The sequence below is a fragment of the Anthonomus grandis genome, chromosome 20 (genome assembly GCF_022605725.1).
Source record: "Anthonomus grandis grandis chromosome 20, icAntGran1.3, whole genome shotgun sequence".
In the NCBI taxonomy this organism is placed as follows: Eukaryota; Metazoa; Arthropoda; class Insecta; order Coleoptera; family Curculionidae; genus Anthonomus; species Anthonomus grandis.
Window position 1 is genome coordinate 7,234,506 of NC_065565.1, and position 19,278 is coordinate 7,253,783.

Sequence of the window (19,278 nt, forward strand, 5' to 3'; positions counted from 1 at the left end):
CTAATAGTTTCCTAGTTAATAAATAATGAAGAAAAATTTAACGGGAATAAAGTGTTTTTTGGCCATAACTCCCTTAATTTCCCACCGATTTCCATGGAAATTGGGTCATTGGAAAGGATTTTTAATTCTAAACAAATAATGTATCTATAAAAAATTTCATTACTCCAATAGTTTCCTAGTTATTAATTAATGAAGAAAAATTTAACGGGAATAAAGTGTTTTGGCCATAACTCCCTTAATTTCCCATCGATTTTCGTGGAAATTGAGTCATTGGAAAGGATTTTTAATTCTAAACAAATAATGTATTCATAAAAAATTTCATTACTCCAATAGTTTCCTAGTTATTAATTAATGAAGAAAAATTTAACGGGAATAAAGTGTTTTTTGGCCATAACTCCCTTAATTTCCCACCGATTTCCATGGAAATTGGGTCATTGGAAAGGATTTTTAATTCTAAACAAATAATGTATTCATAAAAAAATTCATTACTCCAATAGTTTCCTAGTTAATAAATAATGAAGAAAAATTTAACGGAAATAAAGTGTTTTGGCCATAACTCCCTTAATTTCCCACCAATTTTCATGGAAATTGGGTCATTGAAAAGGATTTTTAATTCTAAACAAATAATTTATCTATAAAAAAATTTCATTACTCCAATAGTGTCCTAGTTAATAAATAATGAAGAAAAATTCAACGGGAATAAAGTGTTTTGGCCATAACTCCCTTAATTTCCCACCGATTTTCATGGAAATTGGGTCATTGGAAAGGATTTTTAATTCTAAACAAATAATGTATCTATAAAAAAATTCATTACTCCAATAGTTTCCTAGTTAATAATTAATGAAGAAAAATTTAACGGGAATAAAGTGTTTTTGCCATAACTCCCTTAATTTCCCACCGATTTCCATGGAAATTGGGTCATTGGAAAGGATTTTTAGTTCTAAACAAATAATGTATCTATAAAAAAATTCATTACTCCAATAGTGTCCTAGTTAATAAATAATGAAGAAAAATTTAACGGGAATAAAGTGTTTTTGCCATAACTCCCTTAATTTCCCACCGATTTCCATGGAAATTGGGTCATTGGAAAGGATTTTTAATTCTAAACAAATAATGTATCTATAAAAAAATTCATTACTCCAATAGTTTCCTAGTTAATAATTAATGAAGAAAAATTTAACGGGAATAAAGTGTTTTTGCCATAACTCCCTTAATTTCCCACCGATTTCCATGAAAATTGGGTCATTGGAAAGGATTTTTAATTCTAAACAAATAATGTGTCTATAAAAAATTTCATTACTCCAATAGTTTCCTAGTCATTAAATAATGAAGAAAAATTTAACGGGAATAAAGTGTTTTTTGGCCATAACTCCCTTAATTTCCCACCGATTTTCATGGAAATTGAGTCATTGGAAAGGATTTTTAATTCTAAACAAATAACGTATCTATAAAAAAATTCATTACTCCAATAGTGTCCTAGTTAATAAATAATGAAGAAAAATTTAACGGGAATAAAGTGTTTTTTGGCCATAACTCCCTTAATTTCCCACCGATTTTCATGGAAATTGGGTCATTGAAAAGGATTTTTAATTCTAAACAAATAATGTATCTATAAAAAATTTCATTACTCTAATAGTTTCCTAGTTAATAATTAATGAAGAAAAATTTAACGGGAATAAAGTGTTTTGGCGATAACTCCCTTAATTTCCCACCGATTTTCATGGAAATTGGGTCATTGAAAAGGATTTTTAATTCTAAACAAATAATGTATCTATAAAAAATTTCATTGCTCCAATAGTTTCCTAGATAATAAATAATGAAGAAAAATTTAACGGGAATAAAGTGTTTTGGCCATAACTCCCTTAATTTCCCACCGATTTCCATGGAAATTGGGTCATTAGAAAGGATTTTTAATTCTAAACAAATAATGTATCTATAAAAAATTTCATTGCTCCAATAGTTTCCTAGATAATAAATAATGAAGAAAAATTTAACGGGAATAAAGTGTTTTGGCCATAACTCCCTTAATTTCCCACCGATTTTCATGGAAATTGGGTCATTGAAAAGGATTTTTAATTCTAAACAAATAATGTATCTATAAAAAATTTCATTACTCTAATAGTTTCCTAGTTAATAATTAATGAAGAAAAATTTAACGGGAATAAAGTGTTTTGGCGATAACTCCCTTAATTTCCCACCGATTTCCATGAAAATTGGGTCATTGGAAAGGATTTTTAATTCTAAACAAATAATGTATCTATAAAAAATTTCATTACTCTAATAGTTTCCTAGTTAATAATTAATGAAGAAAAATTTAACGGGAATAAAGTGTTTTGGCCATAACTCCCTTAATTTCCCACCGATTTCCATGGAAATTGGGTCATTAGAAAGGATTTTCAATTCTAAACAAATAATGTATCTATAAAAAATTTCATTACTCCAATAGTTTCCTAGTTAATAAATAATGAAGAAAAATTTAACGGGAGTAAAGTGTTTTTGCCATAACTCCCTTAATTTCCCACCGATTTCCATGGAAATTGGGTCATTGGAAAGGATTTTCAATTCTAAACAAATAATGTATCTATAAAAAATTTCATTACTCCAATAGTTTCCTAGTTAATAAATAATGAAGAAAAACTTAACGGGAATAAAGTGTTTTTTGGCCATAACTCCCTTAATTTCCCACCGATTTCCATGGAAATTGGGTCATTGGAAAGGATTTTCAATTCTAAACAAATAATGTATCTATAAAAAATTTCATTACTCCAATAGTTTCCTAGTTAATAAATAATGAAGAAAAACTTAACGGGAATAAAGTGTTTTTTGGCCATAACTCCCTTAATTTCCCACCGATTTCCATGGAAATTGGGTCATTGGAAAGGATTTTTAATTCTAAACAAATAATGTATCTATAAAAAAATTCATGACTCCAATAGTTTCCTAGTTAATAATTAATGAAGAAAAATTTAACGGGAATAAAGTGTTTTTTGGCCATAACTCCCTTAATTTTCCACCGATTTTCATGGAAATTGAGTCATTGGAAAGGATTTTTAATTCTAAACAAATAATGTATCTATAAAAAAATTCATGACTCCAATAGTTTCCTAGTTAATAAATAATGAAGAAAAATTTAACGGGAATAAAGTGTTTTTTTGCCATAACTCCCTTAATTTCCCACCGATTTTCATGGAAATTGGGTCATTGAAAAGGATTTTTAATTCTAAACAAATAATGTATCTATAAAAAATTTCATTACTCTAATAGTTTCCTAGTTAATAATTAATGAAGAAAAATTTAACGGGAATAAAGTGTTTTGGCGATAACTCCCTTAATTTCCCACCGATTTTCATGGAAATTGGGTCATTGAAAAGGATTTTTAATTCTAAACAAATAATGTATCTATAAAAAATTTCATTACTCTAATAGTTTCCTAGTTAATAAATAATGAAGAAAAATTTAACGGGAATAAAGTGTTTTGGCGATAACTCCCTTAATTTCCCACCGATTTTCATGGAAATTGGGTCATTGAAAAGGATTTTTAATTCTAAACAAATAATGTATCTATAAAAAATTTCATTACTCTAATAGTTTCCTAGTTAATAATTAATGAAGAAAAATTTAACGGGAATAAAGTGTTTTGGCGATAACTCCCTTAATTTCCCACCGATTTTCATGGAAATTGGGTCATTGAAAAGGATTTTTAATTCTAAACAAATAATGTATCTATAAAAAATTTCATTACTCTAATAGTTTCCTAGTTAATAATTAATGAAGAAAAATTTAACGGGAATAAAGTGTTTTGGCGATAACTCCCTTAATTTCCCACCGATTTTCATGGAAATTGGGTCATTGGAAAGGATTTTTAATTCTAAACAAATAATGTGTCTATAAAAAATTTCATCGCTCCAATAGTTTCCTAGTTAATAAATAATGAAGAAAAATTTAACGGGAATAAAGTGTTTTTTGGCCATAACTCCCTTAATTTCCCACCGATTTTCATGGAAATTGGGTCACTGGAAAGGATTTTTAATTCTAAACAAATAATGTATCTATAAAAAATTTCATTACTCCAATAGTTTCCTAGTTAATAATTAATGAAGAAAAATTCAACGGGAATAAAGTGTTTTGGCCATAGCTCCCTTAATTTCCCACCGATTTTCATGGAAATTGTGTCATTGGAAAGGATTTTTAATTCTAAACAAATAATGTATCTATAAAAAATTTCATTACTTCAATAGTTTCCTAGATAATAGATAATGAAGAAAAATTCAACGGGAATAAAGTGTTTTGGCCATAACTCCCTTAATTTCCCACCGATTTTCATGGAAATTGTGTCATTGGAAAGGATTTTTAATTCTAAACAAATAATGTATCTATAAAAAATTTCATTACTTCAATAGTTTCCTAGATAATAGATAATGAAGAAAAATTCAACGGGAATAAAGTGTTTTGGCCATAGCTCCCTTAATTTCCCACCGATTTTCATGGAAATTGTGTCATTGGAAAGGATTTTTAATTCTAAACAAATAATGTATCTATAAAAAAATTCATTACTCCAATAGTTTCCTAGTTAATAAATAATGAAGAAAAATTTAACGGGAATAAAGTGTTTTTTGGCCATAACTCCCTTAATTTCCCACCGATTTCCATGGAAATTAGGTCATTGGAAAGGATTTTTAATTCTAAACAAATAATGTGTCTATAAAAAAATTCATTACTCCAATAGTTTCCTAGTTAATAAATAATGAAGAAAAATTTAACGGGAATAAAGTGTTTTTTGGCCATAACTCCCTTAATTTCCCACCGATTTCCATGGAAATTGGGTCATTGGAAAGGATTTTTAATTCTAAACAAATAATGTATCTATAAAAAAATTTATTACTCCAATAGTGTCCTAGTTAATAAATAATGAAGAAAAATTTAACGTGAATAAAGTGTTTTTTGGCCATAACTCCCTTAATTTCCCACCGATTTCCATGGAAATTGGGTCATTGGAAAGGATTTTTAATTCTAAACAAATAATGTATCTATAAAAAATTTCATTGCTCCAATAGTTTCCTAGTTAATAAATAATGAAGAAAAATTTAACGGGAATAAAGTGTTTTGGCGATAACTCCCTTAATTTTCCACCGATTTCCATGGAAATTGGGTCATTGGAAAGGATTTTTAATTCTAAACAAATAATGTATCTATAAAAAATTTCATTGCTCCAATAGTTTCCTAGTTAATAAATAATGAAGAAAAATTTAACGGGAATAAAGTGTTTTGGCGATAACTCCCTTAATTTTCCACCGATTTCCATGGAAATTGGGTCATTGGAAAGGATTTTTAATTCTAAACAAATAATGTATCTATAAAAAATTTCATTGCTCCAATAGTTTCCTAGTTAATAAATAATGAAGAAAAATTTAACGGGAATAAAGTGTTTTGGCGATAACTCCCTTAATTTTCCACCGATTTCCATGGAAATTGGGTCATTGGAAAGGATTTTTAATTCTAAACAAATAATGTATCTATAAAAAATTTCATTACTCCAATAGTTTCCTAGTTAATAAATAATGAAGAAAAATTTAACGGGAATAAAGTGTTTTTTGGCCATAACTCCCTTAATTTCCCACCGATTTCCATGGAAATTGGGTCATTGGAAAGGATTTTTAATTCTAAACAAATAATGTATCTATAAAAAATTTCATTGCTCCAATAGTTTCCTAGTTAATAAATAATGAAGAAAAATTTAACGGGAATAAAGTGTTTTTTGGCCATAACTCCCTTAATTTCCCACCGATTTTCATGGAAATTGGGTCATTGGAAAGGATTTTTAATTCTAAACAAATAATGTATCTATAAAAAAATTCATTACTCCAATAGTTTCCTAGATAATAAATAATGAAGAAAAATTTAACGGGAATAAAGTGTTTTTTGGCCATAACTCCCTTAATTTCCCACCGATTTTCGTGGAAATTGGGTCATTGGAAAGGATTTTTAATTCTAAACAAATAATGTATCTATAAAAAATTTCATTACTCCAATAGTTTCCTAGTTAATAAATAATGAAGAAAAATTTATCGGGAATAAAGTGTTTTTTGGCCATAACTCCCTTAATTTCCCACCGATTTTCATGGAAATTGGGTCATTGGAAAGAATTTTTAATTCTAAACAAATAATGTATCTATAAAAAATTTCATTACCCCAATAGTTCCTTAGTTAATAATTATTGAAGAAAAATTTAACGGAAATAAAGTGTTTTGGCCATAACTCCCTTAATTTCCCACCGATTTCCATGGAAATTGGGTCATTGGAAAGGATTTTTAATTCTAAACAAATAACGTATCTATAAAAAAATTCATTACTCCAATAGTGTCCTAGTTAATAAATAATGAAGAAAAATTTAACGGGAATAAAGTGTTTTGGCCATAACTCCCTCGATTCCCCATCGATTTACATGAAAATTCGACCACTGCGAAGCCCCCAATCACCCCGAGGATAACACACAAAACGCCCACTTACCACATCATAATACACGTGAATGTTCGGCTTGATTTGCTCGGCGGTCTCATAGGGGGTCACCAGATAGAGCAAATGCAGACAGTTCAACAGCACTAAACTCTTCTGAGCTTGATAGAGGTCGTCGTAGAGTTCGTGGGCACGTAACAAGTCCAATCCACCTTCGAGCGAACACCCACTTTTGGTCACAAAAGACCTGAAGGTCAATATCGCTTACCTTTAATTGCCGCCGTACCCAAGCTGCTTACCACCAGTTTACTGGCATTGGTAAGCATCAGAACCCGCTTCTTCTTCTGAGTGGTATTAGAGCAAATGGTGTCCAAGGAGGCATCCAACTCTGACTGAAACAAGAACCACCCTAGGACACCCTGTACCAAAACGCACCCGACATCAAACCTACCCCGGAAGATGAACGCAACCTGACCGAAACGTCGCGTTGAGAGTTTTGCCGCCCCTTTTCGCTACTCTCCTGTAAAGCCCCCAGTTTGAAGAGTTTCTTTATGGCAACGTCGGTTAGTTTCTTAATGTCCACCTCCAATTGGTCCGTTTGGACGGACATTAGGGAGGCACGCGTGACTTTTTGCAGGTCCGATCTGGTGTTCGCTATGCCCAAACCGATGCAGCTTAACAGCAAATGTCTGCGGATAATTATTCGGGTGTTTGTATACCGGGTGGGTCAAGCAGCGTGCGGTAAGAGTATAACACTATTATTGAGTTGTGTGTGTGTATACCGGGTGGGTCAAGTAGAGTGCGGCAAGTGAGTGAAAGTGCCAGAGCCATCTTGTTGAGAGGCACGGTAGTATTTGACCGATTAAAATGACTTTAGTGGATTCTCAGATGGTCAAAATGGCCTGTGGTGCCAGAAAAGGACCCTTTAAGTGACTGAAGAAGGTTTTTTTAAATTTTCTTGGAAACTGTTGGATTAATGGAAGTTTTTGTAGAGGCATCGTTTGTTTGGAATTAAAAATCCTTTCTTATGACCCAATTTCTTAAAAGAAAGTTTCAAGTAAATTGCTCTTGATTTGAATTTTTTATGAATTTTTAAAGTTGAATTAAAATAATTTCCGGACTGTTTCTAGAAAAAAAATTATAACTCAAAAAATAATGGACCAATTAACTTGCGACCTTCTCTCATTAATAACCAATAGATCTCTTTATGATCACAAAAAGTTTCAAGTAAATTGCTCTTGATTTGAATTTTTTATGAATTTTTAAATTTGAATTAAAATAATTTCCGGACTGTTTTTTAGAAAAAAATGTATAACTCAAAAAATAATGGACCAATTAACTTGCGACCTTCTCTCATCGATTAACAATAGCTCTCTTTATAATCACAAGAAGTTTCAAGTAAATTGCTCTTGATTTGAATTTTTTATGAATTTTTAAAGTTGAATTAAAATAATTTCCGGACTGTTTTTATAAAAAAATTTATAACTCAAAAAATAATGGACCAATTAACTTGCGACCTTCTCTCATCGATTAACAATAGATCTCTTTATAATCACAAGAAGTTTCAAGTAAATTGCTCTTGATTTGAATTTTTTATGAGTTTTTAAAGTTGAATTAAAATTATTTCCGGACTGTTTTTAGAAAAAAAATTTATAACTTAAAAAATAATGGACCAATCAACTTGCGACCTTCTCTCATCGATTAACAATAGATCTTTTTATAATCACAAGAAGTTTCAAGTAAATTGCTCTTGATTTGAATTTTTTAAGAATTTTTAAAATTGAATTAAAATAATTTCCGGACTGTTTTTTAGAAAAAAATGTATAACTTAAAAAATAATGGACCAATTAACTTGCGACCTTCTCTCATCGATTAACAATAGATCTCTTTATAATCACAAGAAGTTTCAAGTAAATTGCTCTTGATTTGAATTTTTTATGAATTTTTAAAGTTGAATTAAAATAATTTTCGAACTGTTTTTATAAAAAAAATTATAACTCAAAAAATAATGGACCAATTAACTTGCAACCTTCTCTCATTAATAACCAATAGATCTCTTTATAATCACAAGAAGTTTCAAGTAAATTGCTCTTGATTTGAATTTTTTATGAATTTTTAAAGTTGAATTAAAATAATTTTCGAACTGTTTTTATAAAAAAAATTATAACTCAAAAAATAATGGACCAATTAACTTGCAACCTTCTCTCATTAATAACCAATAGATCTCTTTATAATCACAAGAAGTTTCAAGTAAATTGCTCTTGATTTGAATTTTTTATGAATTTTTAAAATTGAATTAAAATAATTTCCGAACTGTTTTTATAAAAAAAATTATAACTCAAAAAATAATGCACCAATTAACTTGCAACCTTCTCTCATTAATAACCAATAGATCTCTTTATAATCACAAGAAGTTTCAAGTAAATTGCTCTTGATTTGAATTTTTTATGAATTTTTAAAATTGAATTAAAATAATTTCCGGACAGTTTTTAGAAAAAAATTTATAACTCAAAAAATAATGGACCAATTAACTTGCGACCTTCTCTCATCGATTAACAATAGATCTCTTTATAATCACAAGAAGTTTCAAGTAAATTGCTCTTGATTTGAATTTTTTATGAATTTTTAAAGTTGAATTAAAATAATTTCCGGACTGTTTTTAGAAAAAAAATTATAACTCAAAAAATAATGGACCAATTAACTTGCGACCTTCTCTCATCCATTAACAATAGATCTCTTTATAATCACAAGAAGTTTCAAGTAAATTGCTCTTGATTTGAATTTTTTATGAATTTTTAAAATTGAATTAAAATAATTTCCGGACTGTTTTTTAGAAAAAAATGTATAACTTAAAAAATAATGGACCAATTAACTTGCGACCTTTTCTCATCCATTAACAATAGATCTCTTTATAATCACAAGAAGTTTCAAGTAAATTGCTCTTGATTTGAATTTTTTATAAATTTTTAAAGTTGAATTAAAACAATTTCCGGACTGTTTTTAGAAAAAAAATTATAACTTAAAAAATAATGGACCAATTAACTTGCAACCTTCTCTCATTAATAGCCAATAGATCTCTTTATGATCACAAGAAGTTTCAAGTAAATTGCTCTTGATTTGAATTTTTTATGAGTTTTTAAAGTTGAATTAAAATAATTTCCGGACTGTTTTTAGAAAAAAAATTTATAACTTAAAAAATAATAGACCAATTAACTTGCAACCTTCTCTCATTAATAGCAAATAGATCTCTTTATAACCACAAGAAGTTGCAAGTAAATTGCCCTTGATTTGAATTTTTTATGAATTTTTAAAGTTGAATTAAAATAATTTCCGGACTGTTTTTAGAAAAAAATTTATAACTTAAAAAATAATGGACCAATTAACTTGCAACCTTCTCTCATTAATAGCCAATAGATCTCTTTATAACCAGAAGAAGTTGCAAGTAAATTGCTCTTGATTTGAATTTTTTATGAATTTTTAAAGTTGAAATAAAATAATTTCCAGACTGTTTTTATAAAAAAAATTATAACTCAAAAAATAATGGACCAATTAACTTGCAACCTTCTCTCATCAATAAGCAATAGATCTCTTTATAATCATAAGAAGTTTCAAGTAAATTGCTTTTAATTTGAATTTTTTATGAATTTTTAAAGTTGAATTAAAATAAATTCCGGACTGTTTTTAGAAAAAAATGTATAACTTAAAAAATAATGGACCAATTAACTTGCGACCTTCTCTCATCGATTAACAATAGCTCTCTTTATAATCACAAGAAGTTTCAAGTAAATCGCTCTTGATTTGAATTTTTTATGAATTTTTAAAGATGAATTAAAATAATTTCCAGACTGTTTTTATAAAAAAAATTATAACTTAAAAAATAATGGACCAATTAACTTGCGACCTTCTCTCATCGATTAACAATAGATCTCTTTATAATCACAAGAAGTTTCAAGTAAATTGCTCTTGATGTGATTTTTTTATGAATTTTTAAAGTTGAATTAAAATAATTTCCAGACTGTTTTTATAAAAAAAATTTATAACTCAAAAAATAATGGACCAATTAACTTGCGACCTTCTCTCATCGATTAACAATAGATCTCTTTATAATCACAAGAAGTTTCAAGTAAATTGCTCTTGATTTGAATTTTTTATGAATTTTTAAATTTGAATTAAAATAATTTCCGGACTGTTTTTTAGAAAAAAATGTATAACTTAAAAAATAATGGACCAATTAACTTACGACCTTCTCTCGTCAATAAGCAATAGATCTCTTTATAATCACAAGAAGTTTCAAATAAATTGCTCTTGATTTAAGTTTTTTATGAATTCTTAAAATTGAATTAAAATAATTTCCGGACTGTTTTTAGAAAAAAATTTATAACTCAAAAAATAATGGACCAATTAACTTGCGACCTTCTCTCATCGATTAACAATAGATCTCTTTATAATCACAAGAAGTTTCAAGTAAATTGCTCCTAATTTGAATTTTTTATAAATTTTTAAAGTTGAATTAAAACAATTTCCGGACTGTTTTTAGAAAAAAATTTATAACTCAAAAAATAATGGACCAATTAACTTGCGACCTTCTCTCATCGATTAACAATAGATCTCTTTATAATCACAAGAAGTTTCAAGTAAATTGCTCTTGATTTGAATTTTTTATGAATTTTTAAAGTTGAATTAAAATAATTTCCAGACTGTTTTTATAAAAAAAAATTATAACTCAAAAAATAATGGACCAATTAACTTGCGACCTTCTCTCATCGATTAACAATAGATCTCTTTATAATCACAAGAAGTTTCAAGTAAATTGCTCTTGATTTGAATTTTTTATGAATTTTTAAATTTGAATTAAAATAATTTCCGGACTGTTTTTTAGAAAAAAATGTATAACTTAAAAAATAATGGACCAATTAACTTACGACCTTCTCTCGTCAATAAGCAATAGATCTCTTTATAATCACAAGAAGTTTCAAGTAAATTGCTCTTGATTTAAGTTTTTTATGAATTCTTAAAATTGAATTAAAATAATTTCCGGACTGTTTTTAGAAAAAAATTTATAACTCAAAAAATAATGGACCAATTAACTTGCGACCTTCTTTCATCGATTAACAATAGATCTCTTTATAATCACAAGAAGTTTAAAGTAAATTGCTCTTGATTTGAATTTTTTATGAATTTTTAAAGTTGAATTAAAACAATTTCCGGACTGTTTTTAGAAAAAAATTTATAACTTAAAAAATAATGGACCAATTAACTTGCGACCTTCTCTCATTAATAACCAATAGATCTCTTTATAAGCACAAGAAGTTTTAAGTAAATTGCTCTTGATTTGAATTTTTTATGAATTTTTAAAGTTGAATTAAAATAATTTCCAGACTGTTTTTATTAAAAAAATTATAACTCAAAAAATAATGGACCAATTAACTTGCGACCTTCTCTCATTAATAACCAATAGATCTCTTTATGATCACAAGAAGTTTCAAGTAAATTGCTCTTGATTTGAATTTTTTATGAGTTTTTAAAGTTGAATTAAAATAATTTCCGGACTGTTTATAGAAAAAAAATTTATAACTTAAAAAATAATGGACCAATTAACTTGCAACCTTCCCTCATTAATAGCCAATAGATCTCTTTATAATCACAAGAAGTTTCAAGTAAATTGCTCTTGATTTGAATTTTTTATGAATTTTTAAAGTTGAATTAAAATAATTTCCGGACTGTTTTTATGAAAAAAATTATAACTCAAAAAATAATGGACCAAATAACTTGCGACCTTCTCTCATTATTAACCAATAGATCTCTTTATGATCACAAGAAGTTTTAAGTAAATTGCTCCTGATTTTAATTTTTTATGAATTTTTAAAGTTGAATTAAAATAATTTCCGGACTGTTTTTAGAAAAAAAATTATAACTCAAAAAATAATGGACCAATTAACTTGCGACCTTCTCTCATCGATTAACAATAGATCTCTTTATAATCACAAGAAGTTTCAAGTAAATTGCTCCTGATTTTAATTTTTTATGAATTTTTAAAGTTGAATTAAAATTATTTCCGGACCGTTTTTAGAAAAAAATTGATAACTTAGCAAATATGGACCAATTAACTTGAAACCTTTTCTCATCCATTAACAATAGATCTCTTTATAATCACAAGAAGTTTCAAGTAAATTGCTCTTGATTTGAATTTTTTATAAATTTTTAAAGTTGAATTAAAATAATTTCCGGACTGTTTTTTAGAAAAAAAATTATAACTTAAAAAATAATGGACCAATTAACTTGCGACCTTCTCTCATCGATTAACAATAGATCTCTTTATAATCACAAGAAGTTTCAAGTAAATTGCTCTTGATTTGAATTTTTTATGAATTTTTAAAGTTGAATTAAAATAATTTCCGGACTGTTTTTAGAAAAAAAATTATAACTCAAAAAATAATGGACCAATTAACTTGCGACCTTCTCTCATTAATAACCAATAGATCTCTTTATAATCACAAGAAGTTTAAAGTAAATTGCTCTTGATTTGAATTTTTTATGCATTTTTAAATTTGAATTAAAATAATTTCCGGGCTGTTTTTAAAAAAAAATTATAACTTAAAAAATAATGGACCAATTAACTTGCGACCTTCTCTCATCGATTAACAATAGATCTCTTTATAATCACAATTTTTGTAGACACATTGTTTGTTTGGAATTAAAAATCCTTTCCAGTGACCCAATTTCCACGAAAATCGGTTGGAAATTAGAGGAGTTATAGCAAAGACACTTTGAATCCGGAAAATTTTTCTTAATTTTCCATTAACTTGGAAACTATTGAAAAAATGAAAATTTTTGTAAACACATGATTTGTTTGGAATTAAAAATCCTTTCCAGTGACCCAATTTTCAAGAAAATCGGTAAAAAAATGAGAGAGATACGGCCAAATCACTCGATACCTGAAAAATGTCCCAATTTGGCCTTAATGTTCTCTTTCCTTCACTCTAGCCTAGAGTACACAAAAAAACCACTTCAACTCCTTCTAAAATGGTAAAAACGACTTCAAATAACGAGAAAAAGACCCTCAAAAGGCCACAGTACACCAAAAACCACCAAAAACAACCTAAAAATTGCACGCACACAAGACCCACACGTTTGCCCGCCCGGTATACCGCTCGCGGCGCACGCCTCGACCCCACCCGGTATACACGCGAATGTACCTCAAGCCGGCGCCCTCGCACTGGTGTAAACTGGAAAAGGCCCGATTCATGGGACCCATAAGCAACCGTTTCACTTTAGGCAGGTCCGATTTCGAGGTGACTATGATGCTTTCGCCGATTTCGCCGTAACCGGCGCGACCCGCCCGTCCCGCCATCTGTTTGTAACGCGCCAAACTGATGAACTCTTTCCCGATGTACGGCGATCGTAGGATGACCTGGAAGTTTTTTTTTTTTTTGAATTTTAGAGGGTGCTCGGGGTTCGAAGAAAGGCCCGAGAACCTTCCCGATTTAGGTACATTTGGTCTTTGGATTTGTGGAGAGATAGAGGAGAGAGAGAGCGAGAGAGAGAGACATTTAGCAGCTTCGGTTTCAAGTAAATTGCTCTTGATTTCAATTTCTTCAAAACCGGGAATAGAATGAGGATTGGCAAGAGAAAAGACAGTTCCAGGTACACTGGGTCATAACTCCACTTCTAGTGCTCAGAACGAGTTGATTTTTATTTTAAAAGATTCTTTGGAGTGTTCTTAAGCTTTCATTGGAGAAATCATGAAATTCCATGCATCAGAAGCATTTTTATTCAATTTTTTGAAAAAACATGTCCAAGAGCAAAGCAAAGACAGTCTGAGGTAACTTGGCTCATAACTCCACTTCTAGTGCTCAGAACGAGTTGATTTTTGTTTTAAAAGATTCTTTGGAGTGTTCTTAAGGTTTCGTTGAAGAAATCATGAAATTCCATGCATCAGAAGCATTTTTATCCAATTTTTTGGAAAACATGTCCAAGAGCAAAGACAGTCTGAGGTAACTTGGCTCATAACTCCACTTCTAGTGCTCAGATCGAGTTGATTTTTGTTTTAAAAGATTCTTTGGAGTGTTCTTAAGGTTTCGTTGAAGGAATCACGAAATTCCATGCATCAGAAGCATTTTTATTCAATTTTTTGGAAACCATGTCCAAGAGCAAAGACAGTCTGAGGTAACTTGGCTCATAACTCCACTTCTAGTGCTCAGAATGAGTTGATTTTTGTTTTAAAAGATTCTTTAGAGTGTTCTTAAGGTTTCGTTGAAGAAATCATGAAATTCCATTCATCAGAAGCATTTTTATTCAATTTTTTGGAAAAACATGTCCAAGAGCAAAGACAGTCTGAGGTAACTTGTCTCATAACTCCACTTCTAGTGCTCAGATCGAGTTGATTTTTGTTTTAAAAGATTCTTTGGAGTGTTCTTAAGCTTTCATTGGAGAAATCATGAAATTCCATGCATCAGAAGCATTTTTATTCAATTTTTTGGAAAAACATGTCCAAGAGCAAAGACAGTCTGAGGTAACTTGGCTCATAACTCCACTTCTAGTGCTCAGAACGAGTTGATTTTTGTTTTAAAAGATTCTTTGGAGTGTTCTTAAGGTTTCGTTGAAGAAATCATGAAATTCCATGCATCAGAAGCATTTTTATCCAATTTTTTGGAAAACATGTCCAAGAGCAAAGACAGTCTGAGGTAACTTGGCTCATAACTCCACTTCTAGTGCTCAGATCGAGTTGATTTTTGTTTTAAAAGATTCTTTGGAGTGTTCTTAAGGTTTCGTTGAAGGAATCACGAAATTCCATGCATCAGAAGCATTTTTATTCAATTTTTTGGAAACCATGTCCAAGAGCAAAGACAGTCTGAGGTAACTTGGCTCATAACTCCACTTCTAGTGCTCAGAATGAGTTGATTTTTGTTTTAAAAGATTCTTTAGAGTGTTCTTAAGGTTTCGTTGAAGAAATCATGAAATTCCATTCATCAGAAGCATTTTTATTCAATTTTTTGGAAAAACATGTCCAAGAGCAAAGACAGTCTGAGGTAACTTGTCTCATAACTCCACTTCTAGTGCTCAGATCGAGTTGATTTTTGTTTTAAAAGATTCTTTGGAGTGTTCTTAAGCTTTCATTGAAGAAATTATGAAATTCCATGCATCAGAAGCATTTTTATTCAATTTTTTGGAAAAACATGTCCAAGAGCAAAGACAGTCTGAGGTAACTTGGCTCATAACTCCACTTCTAGTGCTCAGATCGAGTTGATTTTTGTTTTAAAAGATTCTTTGGAGTGTTCTTAAGCTTTCATTGAAGAAATCATGAAATTCCATGCATCAGAAGCATTTTTATTCAATTTTTTGGAAAACGTGTCCAAGAGCAAAGACAGTCTAAGGTAACTTGGCTCATAACTCCACTTCTAGTGCTCAGAATGAGTTGATTTTTGTTTTAAAAGATTCTTTAGAGTGTTCTTAAGGTTTCGTTGAAGAAATCATGAAATTCCATTCATCAGAAGCATTTTTATTCAATTTTTTGGAAAAACATGTCCAAGAGCAAAGACAGTCTGAGGTAACTTGTCTCATAACTCCACTTCTAGTGCTCAGATCGAGTTGATTTTTGTTTTAAAAGATTCTTTGGAGTGTTCTTAAGCTTTCATTGAAGAAATTATGAAATTCCATGCATCAGAAGCATTTTTATTCAATTTTTTGGAAAAACATGTCCAAGAGCAAAGACAGTCTGAGGTAACTTGGCTCATAACTCCACTTCTAGTGCTCAGAACGAGTTGATTTTTGTTTTAAAAAATTCTTTGGAGTGTTCTTAAGCTTTCATTGAAGAAATCATGAAATTCCATGCATCAGAAGCATTTTTATTCAATTTTTTGGAAAACGTGTCCAAGAGCAAAGACAGTCTAAGGTAACTTGGCTCATAACTCCACTTCTAGTGCTCAGAATGAGTTGATTTTTGTTTTAAAAGATTCTTTAGAGTGTTCTTAAGGTTTCGTTGAAGAAATCATGAAATTCCATTCATCAGAAGCATTTTTATTCAATTTTTTGGAAAAACATGTCCAAGAGCAAAGACAGTCTGAGGTAACTTGGCTCATAACTCCACTTCTAGTGCTCAGAACGAGTTGATTTTTGTTTTAAAAAATTCTTTGGAGTGTTCTTAAGCTTTCATTGAAGAAATCATGAAATTCCATGCAACAGAAGCATTTTTATTCAATTTTTTGGAAAAACATGTCCAAGAGCAAAGACAGTCTGAGGTAACTTGGCTCATAACTCCACTTCTAGTGCTCAGATCGAGTTGATTTTTGTTTTAAAAGATTCTTTAGAGTGTTCTTAAGCTTTCGTTGAAGGAATCATGAAATTCCATTCATCAGAAGCATTTTTATTCAATTTTTTGGAAAAACATGTCCAAGAGCAAAGACAGTCTGAGGTAACTTGGCTCATAACTCCACTTCTAGTGCTCAGATCGAGTTGATTTTTGTTTTAAAAGATTCTTTAGAGTGTTCTTAAGGTTTCGTTGAAGAAATCATGAAATTCCATTCATCAGAAGCATTTTTATTCAATTTTTTGGAAAAACATGTCCAAGAGCAAAGACAGTCTGAGGTAACTTGGCTCATAACTCCACTTCTAATGCTCAGATCGAGTTGATTTTTGCTTTAAAACATTCTTTGGAGTGTTCTTAAGCTTTCATTGAAGAAATCACGAAATTCCATGCATCAGAAGCATTTTTATTCAATTTTTTGGAAAAACATGTCCAAGAGCAAAGACAGTCTGAGGTAACTTGGCTCATAACTCCACTTCTAGTGCTCAGAATGAGTTGATTTTTGTTTTAAAAGATTCTTTAGAGTGTTCTTAAGGTTTCGTTGAAGAAATCATGAAATTCCATTCATCAGAAGCATTTTTATTCAATTTTTTGGAAAAACATGTCCAAGAGCAAAGACAGTCTGAGGTAACTTGTCTCATAACTCCACTTCTAGTGCTCAGATCGAGTTGATTTTTGTTTTAAAAGATTCTTTGGAGTGTTCTTAAGCTTTCATTGAAGAAATCATGAAATTCCATGCATCAGAAGCATTTTTATTCAATTTTTTGGAAAACGTGTCCAAGAGCAAAGACAGTCTAAGGTAACTTGGCTCATAACTCCACTTCTAGTGCTCAGAATGAGTTGATTTTTGTTTTAAAAGATTCTTTAGAGTGTTCTTAAGGTTTCGTTGAAGAAATCATGAAATTCCATTCATCAGAAGCATTTTTATTCAATTTTTTGGAAAAACATGTCCAAGAGCAAAGACAGTCTGAGGTAACTTGTCTCATAACTCCACTTCTAGTGCTCAGATCGAGTTGATTTTTGTTTTAAAAGATTCTTTGGAGTGTTCTTAAGCTTTCATTGAAGAAATTATGAAATTCCATGCATCAGAAGCATTTTTATTCAATTTTTTGGAAAAACATGTCCAAGAGCAAAGACAGTCTGAGGTAACTTGTCTCATAACTCCACTTCTAGTGCTCAGATCGAGTTGATTTTTGTTTTAAAAGATTCTTTGGAGTGTTCTTAAGCTTTCATTAAAGAAATTATGAAATTCCATGCATCAGAAGCATTTTTATTCAATTTTTTGGAAAACGTGTCCAAGAGCAAAGACAGTCTAAGGTAACTTGGCTCATAACTCCACTTCTAGTGCTCAGAATGAGTTGATTTTTGTTTTAAAAGATTCTTTAGAGTGTTCTTAAGGTTTCGTTGAAGAAATCATGAAATTCCATTCATCAGAAGCATTTTTATTCAATTTTTTGGAAAAACATGTCCAAGAGCAAAGACAGTCTGAGGTAACTTGTCTCATAACTCCACTTCTAGTGCTCAGATCGAGTTGATTTTTGTTTTAAAAGATTCTTTGGAGTGTTCTTAAGCTTTCATTGAAGAAATTATGAAATTCCATGCATCAGAAGCATTTTTATTCAATTTTTTGGAAAAACATGTCCAAGAGCAAAGACAGTCTGAGGTAACTTGGCTCATAACTCCACTTCTAGTGCTCAGATCGAGTTGATTTTTGTTTTAAAAGATTCTTTGGAGTGTTCTTAAGCTTTCATTGAAGAAATCATGAAATTCCATGCATCAGAAGCATTTTTATTCAATTTTTTGGAAAACGTGTCCAAGAGCAAAGACAGTCTGAGGTAACTTGGCTCATAACTCCACTTCTAGTGCTCAGAACGAGTTGATTTTTGTTTTAAAAGATTCTTTAGAGTGTTCTTAAGCTTTCGTTGAAGGAATCATGAAATTCCATGCATCAGAAGCATTTTTATCCAACTTTTCAAAAAAAAGACACTTACCCTTTTAGCGGGTAAGTTTACCCCCGCGGCCAAGGTGGAGGTGCAACATATCACAGATATAACTCCAGCCCTAAATGCGTCTTCGAGCAGACGCCGTTCCTCCCCCGTCAAACCTGAAGATGCCACAAAGTGAGGAAACAGGCGCAACACGCCTAAAAAAACTTACCGGAGTGATGATAAGCGATCCCAAAAGGCACCGAAACCTTTAACGTGTGACACAGTTCACCGGTTTCGGCCCCGAGGGCCACCATCAGGGCGTCCTTCTCCCCCTTCTTGTACTCCCTCAGATGCCTAAATAACGAGGGAAATATTCAATAGTGACTGTGAGTAAACTCCCCTTGAGGTTTATATACTAACGGCTTGGTGAGTTTACACAACAGGTGCACGACGTTTTCGCAATTGTTTTTCGAAGGACAAAAGACGAGACAGGAACCTTTCGGGATCACTTGGAGGACCAGCCCGCCCAACATGTCCGGATCCACTTTAGAAACCGCTTCGGAGTACTAAAATGTACGTAAAATTGAACCTGAA

The 19,278-nt window shown here is 30.6% G+C and overlaps 1 protein-coding gene and 1 long non-coding RNA gene across 3 annotated transcripts in view; one reads left to right on the top strand and one right to left on the bottom strand.

Moving 5' to 3' along the window:
• Positions 1–19,278, bottom strand: part of LOC126747858 (helicase POLQ-like) — a 34,946-nt gene that overhangs the window by 5,509 nt on the left and 10,159 nt on the right. For both annotated transcript variants that reach the window (XM_050456761.1, XM_050456762.1), the window contains 7 exons: positions 19,105–19,250; positions 18,914–19,038; positions 18,748–18,860; positions 13,650–13,864; positions 6,905–7,142; positions 6,722–6,845; positions 6,508–6,665 (listed from right to left, as the gene is read on the bottom strand). In XM_050456761.1, the coding sequence (XP_050312718.1) occupies positions 6,508–6,665; positions 6,722–6,845; positions 6,905–7,142; positions 13,650–13,864; positions 18,748–18,860; positions 18,914–19,038; positions 19,105–19,250 (1,119 nt within the window). The remainder of the gene's footprint in view (positions 1–6,507; positions 6,666–6,721; positions 6,846–6,904; positions 7,143–13,649; positions 13,865–18,747; positions 18,861–18,913; positions 19,039–19,104; positions 19,251–19,278) is intronic.
• Positions 14,211–17,781, top strand: LOC126747873 (uncharacterized). The gene is made up of 3 exons (XR_007664449.1): positions 14,211–15,655; positions 16,001–16,173; positions 17,384–17,781. It is a non-coding gene; the product is annotated as an uncharacterized LOC126747873 (long non-coding RNA).